Raw genomic sequence first — 8,461 nt, 5'->3', positions numbered from 1 at the left:
AACTAACCGTGTCAACAACACTTGAAATGCAACTTTTGCATGAATGTGGTCGGACAGTCGGTCGGTTTATTGCTTGTCAAAGCAATGTTGCACCAATTCTCTCATACTCTCGCTCTCTAATTTTTGTGTTGCAAAATCATACAAAGTTCTCTCAGAAAAAAATATCCGGAAAGTATGTTTGTATGTTTTGAGAGCATACACAAGTGTGAGGAACTTCTCTTGGACGAAACATTATATTTCGGTATTGGGCGCGATAGGCAATTCTGAGTGCATTATTAAATTATCAAATAATTCACACCACTTTCTTAAGAATTTGTGTCAATAAACAAATGCCAACAGGTTGCATATCCAGAATTAGGGTGTGACGAAGGATTAAACAGCCCAGCGAAAATATTTTCGAAATTTGGAGCGTCAAATGTTTTCATGTCTACCATAGCGCTTTCTTTTGATGAATTCATCGCTATATGGCAGAAAAATGTTTAAAACGCAACTTTTCCTCAATATAGCTTTTATTCACAAAGCTGCATTCTTGAAAACGGTAGATTTCAGCGTTCGTAACGGAGATAAATTTGCGGGTACTCATAAATTGGTGAAGAGGTTAGTGATCTGTACCACTAGGCGTTGAAGCCCAAGACCTGGCAATGGCCAATGATGCAGCGAGTTCAAGATTTGTCGTAGTTGTTTAGCATTACCTGCATTAAAAATAATCAACTATTCCATGACAAATATATTACAGTAAAGGCAGAGATGGATATTCATATTTGAAATGGCTTTACCTTCTTGATTTTACCATGCTATATTTCAGCAGCGATTGAAAATTCAAAGTAATGCTGAAGCCACCTTGGCTTTGTTTGAGTACCTTTAATTACAATATTGTTGAATAAGCATAGATACAGTGAATTGGGTGCCCACCCACAATTCGTAGACTTCCGCGAGTAAGCGAGTGACATTTGAAATAAAATATGTCCAATCGTTGCTGTCTCACCATCACCCTTACACAATATGCAGTATTGTCGGCAACATTGATTTCTTCTGGTCGAATTAGTGTTGATACCTAGAAATTTGGTTTCATTTTTTGCTAACTCGTCAGTTTTCTCATTTTCTCTAATAAGGCAGGGACCAGGAACCCAAAAGAACAATTTGCAGGTACTTCAGGTTCTATTTATACTTTAGAAGTACTTAAGATTTGTATCAAAGACTGTGAAAAACTGCAGTATCTTCCAAGCAGTGGTCTTCGGTAAGATCAAGTTGTAAGTTCTGCGTTCCAAAACAATCTAATATACTTTAGTTTCCCACGTATTCTAGATCTCCATGTTGCCCGTGCCTATTTTATGTTGTACACACTGTATAAAAAGATTAACTTAAAATCACGATTTACTATCAATTACGCTGGTAAATTTTGAAATTATAGAAACATTTTTCTTATGTGTGGATGTGAGGCGAATTCAAATTGATGCCAGGTGACCTGATGGGGTTACCTTCTTATTCTACCATGGACTGAAACCACTGAGTCATGGTAGAATTACAAGGTATCCCTTTTGCGCCAGCTGGTACAAATATGAAAAGTCAAAAAAAAAAATGTATTTTGAATTCGCCTTACAGATACATAATAGAAATTTAAACTTCAAACGGAAACAATAAATAAACTTTGAATTCCTTATCTTTTGATACGGCCAAAATTTGACGCATCGAGCAATGGTTTTGTACCCTAGGTCTCTTTGCACATAATACGTTTCAGACATTTGAAGTCGGTCTAGCGTCTGTTAATAGGCACTATAACTCTCGATCCAAGTTTGATGCATCGTAATACACCTATCAAACTAAGATCGAGATGGGAATCGGTCCTACCCCACAAAAAGTCAACACATTCAAAGAAAAAAAATGTTACCTTACATTTAATAGCTGCTTGACCATCCAATTCATATTAGCGAAGGCACTGCAATTTTACACAGTAGGCTCAGGCCCTGTACCTTATTCAATCTTTGATACTGAAGTGTAAATAGAACCTGAAGTCATTTTGTCACTTCAGGTTCTATTGAATGGAATATATAGAAATGCCATATTTTTACACATAACTAGAGTCCCCAATGAATTTTTATTCCAATTGCATTCCAATTATTTATATAAAAGATTAAAACCGCATAATGTAAATAAAGATTTCTAATTTCAGTTACTAACGTTTCAGTCACATTTTCAGCAGAATCATGCAAAATGTTTAACATTACCCGTGCTCTGATCTCAAAAAGCGTAAAAAGGCAGAATTACACCGATTTTCTCGATTAACTCTAAGTTGTTGGCTGACATATCTAGTTGGCACCAGCTGACCTGATAGAGTTACCTTGTAATCACTGAGTACAATAACACTTTTTTTTTCTAAAATTTAGCAAACTGTAATTTTGAAACCAAAAGCCCTTGTAAATTTTCACTTCGAAATGTTTCAAGACTCATTGCTTATTATAAAATCGGATTATATGGCAAAACGTAAACATTTACTAATATATTTGCTACAGAATGGATTTCAGGTTCAAGCACAACGCAAGGTGAAATTTACTCCCGAATTAGCGGCTGAGTTTTACCGGGACATTTCCGAAGAACCAGAATTTATGTTTCAAGTTATACTATTATCGAAAGGACCATCGGAGACATTAATACTGGCGAAGGAAAATGCTGTTGAAGATTTACTGAATTCTATGGTATGTTATTTGTAAGTATTTTTCGAGGAGGATGATGCTAATCTGATAAAAGAGGATATTAATCTGTTATTCCTTTCAGTGGTAATTCTGTGGAAATGGAGAAAAATGTCCACGTTACAAGATGCCTGGGAAAAGTACAAAAGGATATTGCTTTCATCTTCCCCAACTGTAAGCTTTTGATGTGGTTTGTTAACTATTAACGGACTAAATATATAAATATTCGCTTTTAGATATTTTTGAACCAATTACTCATCCTGATCACATGGAATTTTCAAAAGATAATTCAATTGTATCTTCTCTAATAAGTGGAGTCTATGACATTGCAACTCAACCAGCAACGGAACCACACAAAAATTGGAAAGAGAAATTAACCGACTGCCTTATTCTTTCAAATAAAAATTTACCCCGTGTATCCAACCAATGTTCTTGGAATCCTTCAGTAAATGTTCGTGAAATAAGCCAGCAAACAAAGATTACCACTTTAAAGCATAATAACAATGCCGCGCTAAACGATTCTAATTTCTCCATTGATTTCGATACAGATGGCATCTCTCTTAATATTACAACAACCTCATGTGTTTCCTGCTCCGATTTCAATAGTGGAGACGATTGCATACTACAGGGAAAATCCCTGATTTATATGACCAAAATGAAAACAGCTCCTTTGGAAGTCAGAAGTGCATCCACTTCAGAAATTGATATAGGAATTCTTTCTTCAACTAAAGAAGGAATTGAGAAAGGGTTAATTGTGGATATGGAAGAAGAGGAATTGAATGCAGAGATCGGTGACACTTTGTCGGCTGATACAGCGCAGAATCTATCAAAATCAGATGTAAGCCAATTTTATGCATCAAATGGACACGGTGCCGGTGATGGTAGTGTATTGGTTGACAACATATCATTGTTAGTAAGTGAAAATATGCAGGATACCCAATTAAAGAGCCTAAATGAGGCGGAAACATTGGAGAATGGAGAAGAATTGTCATCTCCAAAGGAAATTATCAACAATTTCGCAGTACCGTCAGATAATGTGACACACAATGTAGAGGTTATTAAATACGTACCTGAAATAAATAATGATGTACAGTTGGAAGAGCTGGCAAACAATACAACTACAGAACCAAATAATATCGAACATGATCCAGAAAATCGTTACCAGGACCGGTTAGAGGATACTGAAACATACACATAATTTGATAAATAAACATTAAATATTTTAAAATATTTGCGAAATCAGTAATCAGTAGAGCTATTCTGTTACTTTTATCGATTGAAAAATTTACATTTCTTTGATTATTGTAACATTTTGATCGATGGAAGTTACTGGATAGGCTTGCAGATATAGATATTACTCTAAGGGTGTTAGACATTGGCCCAAGTGTATATATATCCCTAATATTAAGTGGGTAAATCGCCAATAAAATACTCAAATATCTCGGCTTTAGTTAAAACTCCGGAATTACATAGAATCCCTCTACTCGCTTGCTTGAATTATAGTTGAGGGTGGGAGTACTACTGCTAGTAGGAAGTATCAATACTTTAAAATTTGTCCAACAGAAGTTGGCAAAACTACAAAATTCTTAAAAAAATCAAAATTTATTTTGCTAAATTGAAATAGAATGTAGTGAGCATGGGTGTTTTCTAATACACTTAGAAAAATTTCCATAATTTGTGGTATTCAGCTAGTTGAATTTCAAAATATTTAACTAAATTCAAAATTTACTTTGCTGAATTGAAATAGAAAGTAGTGAGCATGAGTGTTTCATAATACACTTAGAACGTTTTTCATAATTTGTGATATTCAGAAAACTGAATTCCAAAATATTTTAAGAAATTCAAAAATTACTTTGCTGAATTGTACAAGAATGTATTGAGTCTGAATGTTTTATAATACACTTAGAAAAATGCTCATAATATGTGGTACTCAGCTAGTTGAATTTCAAAATGTTTAAAGAAATTCAAAATTTACTTTGCTGATTTGCAATAGACTGTACTGAGTCTGAATGTTTTATAATACACTTAGAAAATTTTTCATAATTTGTGGTATTCAGCTAGCTAAATTCCAAAATGTTTAAAAAAGTTCAAAATTTACTTTCATGAACTGAAGTAGAATGTAGTGAGTATGAGTGTTTTATAATACACTTAGAAAAATGTTCATAATTTATGGTATTCAGCTACCTGAATTTTTAAAATTTTTTACATATTCAAAATTTACTTTGCTTAATTGAAATAGAATGTAGTGTGTGTATAATAATACACTCAGAAAAAATTTCATAATTTGTGGTATTCAGCTGGCGAAATTCCAAAATATTTTAAGCTTTTCAAAATTTACTTTGCTGAATTGAAATTGAAAGTAGTGAGCATGAGCGTTTATTAATACACTTAGAAAATTTTTCATAATTTGTGGTATTCAGCTAGCTGAATTCCAAAATATTTAAAGAAATTCAAAATTTACTTTGCTGAACTGCAATAGAATGTACAGAGTCTGAATGTTTTATAATACACTTAGAAAAATTTTCATAATTTGTGGTATTCAGCTAGCTGAATTCCAAAATGTTTAAAGAAATTCAAAATTTACTTTCCTGAATTGAAATAGAATTTAGTGAGCATGAGTGTTTTATAATACACTTAGAAAAAGTTTCATAATTTGTAATATTCAGCTAGCGGAATTCCAAATTTTATTTAAATATTCAAAGCTAGCGGAATTACAAAATATTTAACAAAATTCAAAATTTACTTTGCTGAATTGAAATAGAATGTAGTGACATTAGTGTTTTATAATACACTTAGAAAAATTTTCATAATTTGTGGTATTCAGCTAGCTGAGTTCCAAAATATTTAACAACATTCAAAATTTACTTTGCTGAATTGAAATAGAATGCAATGAGCTTGGGTGTTTTATAATACACTTAGAAAAATTTTCATAATTTGTGGTATTCAGCTAGCGGAATTCCAAATTTTTTTAAAATATTCAAAATTTACTTTGCTGAATTGAAATAGAATGTAGTGAGCATGAGTATTTTGTAATACACTTAGAAAAATTTTCATAATTTGCGGTATTCATCCACCTGAATTGCAAGATTTTTTAAAATATTCAAAATTTACTTTGCTGAATTGAAATAGAATGTAGTGAGCATGAGTGATTTATAATACACTTAGAAAAATTTTCATAATTTGTGGTATTCAGCTAGTGGATTCCAAAATTCAAAATTTACTTTGCTAAATTGAAATAGAATGTAGTGAGCATGAGTGTTATACAATACGCTTAGAAAATTTTTCATTATATGTAGTATTCAGCTAGCGGAATTCCAAAATATTTAACAAAATTCAAAATTTACTTTGCTGAATTGAAATATAATGTAGTGAGCATGAGTGTTTTATAATACACTTAGAAAAATGTTCATAATTTGTGGTATTCAGCTAGTTGAATTTCAAAATATTTAACTAAATTCAAAATTTACTTTTCTGAATTGAAATAGAATGTAGTAAGCACGTGTGTTTAGTAATACACTCAAAAAAATTCCATAATTTATAGTATTCAGCTAGATGAATTCCAAAATTTTTAAAAATATTCAAAATTTACTTTGCTGAATTGAAATAGAATGCAATGAGCTTGGGTGTTTCATAATACACTTAGAAAAATTTTCATAATTTGTGGTATTCAACTAGATGAATTCCAAAATTTTTTAATATATTCAAAATTTAGTATGCTGAATTGAAATAGAATGTAGTGAGCATGAGTGTTTTATAATACACTTAGAAAAACTTTCATAATTTGTTGAATTGAAATATAATGTATTGGGCAATGAGTGTTTCGTAATACACTTAGAAAATTTTCATAATTTATAGTATTCAGCTAGATGAATTCCAAAATTTTTAAAAATATTCAAAATTTACTTTGCTGAATTGAAATGGAATGTAGTGGGCATGAGTGTTTTAATACACTTAAAAAATTTTCATAATTTATAGTATTCAGCTAGATGAATTCCACAATTTTTAAAAATATTCAAAATTTACTTTGCTGAATTGAAATAGAATGTAGTGTGCATGAGTGTTTTATAATACACTTAGAAAATTTTTCATAATTTGTGGTATTCAGCTAGCGGAATTTCAAAATATTTAACTAAATTCAAAATTTAATTTGCTGAATTGAAATAGAATGTATTGAGCATAAGTCTTTTATAATACACTTAGAAAAATTTTCATAATTTGTGGTATTCAGCTAGCGGAATTTCATAATATTTAAAAAATTTCAAAATTTGATTTGCTGAATTGAAATAGAATGTAGTGAGCATGAGTGTTTTATAATACACTTAGAAAAATTTTCATAATTTGTGGTATTCAGCTAGTTGAATTTCAAAATATTTAACTAAATTCAAAATTTAATTTGCTGAATTGAAATAGAATGTAGTGAGCATGAGTGTTTTATAATACACTTAGAAAAATGTTTGTGGTATTCAGCTAGCGGAATTTCATAATATTATAAAAATTTCAAAATTTGATTTGCTGAATTGAAATAGAATGTAGTGAGCATGAGTGTTTTATAATACACTTAGAAAAATTTTCATAATTTGTGGTATTCAGCTAGTTGAATTTCAAAATATTTAACTAAATTCAAAATTTAATTTGCTGAATTGAAATATAATGTAGTGAGCATGAGTGTTTTATAATACACTTAGAAAAATGTTCATAATTTGTGGTATTCAGCTAGTTGAATTTCAAAATATTTAACTAAATTCAAAATTTACTTTGCTGAATTGAAATAGAATGTAGTGAGCATGAGTGTTTAATAATACACTTAGAAAATTTTTCATAATTTGTGGTATTCAGCTAGCGGATTTCCAAAAAATTTCAACATATCAAAAATTTACTTTGCTGAATTGAAATAGAATGTAGTAAGCACGAGTGTTTAATAATACACTTAAAAAAATTTCATAATTTATAGTATTCAGCTAGATGAATTCCAAAATTTTTAAAAATATTCAAAACTTACTTTGCTGAATTGAAATAGAATGCAATGAGCTTGGGTGTTTCATAATACACTTAGAAAAATTTTCATAATTTGTGGTATTCAACTAGATGAATTCCAAAATTTTTTAACATATTCAAAATTTAGTATGCTGAATTGAAATAGAATGTAGTGAGCATGAGTGTTTTATAATACACTTAGAAAAACTTTCATAATTTGTTGAATTGAAATATAATGTATTGGGCAATGAGTGTTTTATAATACACTTAAAAAATTTTCATAATTTATAGTATTCAGCTAGATGAATTCCAAAATTTTTAAAAATATTCAAAATTTACTTTGCTGAATTGAAATGGAATGTAGTGGGCATGAGTGTTTTATAATACACTTAGAAAATTTTTCAAAATTTGTGGTATTCAGCTACCTGAATTCCAAAATATTTAACACAATTCCAAATTTACTTTGCTGAATTGAAATATAATGTAGTAAGCTTGAGTGTTTTAGAATACACAATATTTAAAAAATTTCAAAATTTGATTTGCTGAATTGTAATAGAATGTAGTGAGCATGAGTGTTTTATAATACACTTAGAAAAATTTTTATAATTTGTGGTATTCAGCTAGCTGAGTTCCAAAATATTTAACAACATTCAAAATTTACTTTGCTGAATTGAAATAGAATGTAGTGAGCATGAGTGTTTTATAATACACTTAGAAAATTTTTCATAATTTGTGGTATTCAGCTTCCTGAATATCAAAATATTTAACAAAATTCAAAATTTACTTTGCTGAATTGAAAT

General features: G+C 30.1%; 1 protein-coding gene across 8 annotated transcripts in view; it reads left to right on the top strand.

The window, feature by feature from the left end:
• LOC101889369 (uncharacterized) overlaps positions 1–3,933 on the top strand; it is a 75,585-nt gene extending 71,652 nt beyond the window's left edge. For 5 of the 8 annotated variants that reach the window (XM_059128007.1, XM_059128006.1, XM_059128009.1 and 2 more), the window contains exons 2-4: positions 2,511–2,704; positions 2,773–2,861; positions 2,924–3,933. In XM_059128007.1, coding sequence (XP_058983990.1) covers positions 2,604–2,704; positions 2,773–2,861; positions 2,924–3,885 — 1,152 coding nt within the window. In that variant the 5' untranslated portion in view covers positions 2,511–2,603 and the 3' untranslated portion in view covers positions 3,886–3,933. Of the gene's footprint in view, positions 1–24; positions 173–2,202; positions 2,705–2,772; positions 2,862–2,923 lie in introns of those variants that run through there. The other 3 variants (XM_059128003.1, XM_059128010.1, XM_005185975.4) reach the window with 3 other exon arrangements.
• Positions 3,934–8,461: the final 4,528 nt, after the last annotated feature.

This window comes from Musca domestica, unplaced genomic scaffold, assembly GCF_030504385.1.
Source record: "Musca domestica strain aabys unplaced genomic scaffold, Musca_domestica.polishedcontigs.V.1.1 49, whole genome shotgun sequence".
Classification (NCBI taxonomy): domain Eukaryota; kingdom Metazoa; phylum Arthropoda; class Insecta; order Diptera; family Muscidae; genus Musca; species Musca domestica.
The sequence above is the reverse complement of the archived record's forward strand: the minus strand, read 5'-3'. Positions and strand labels throughout refer to the sequence as shown.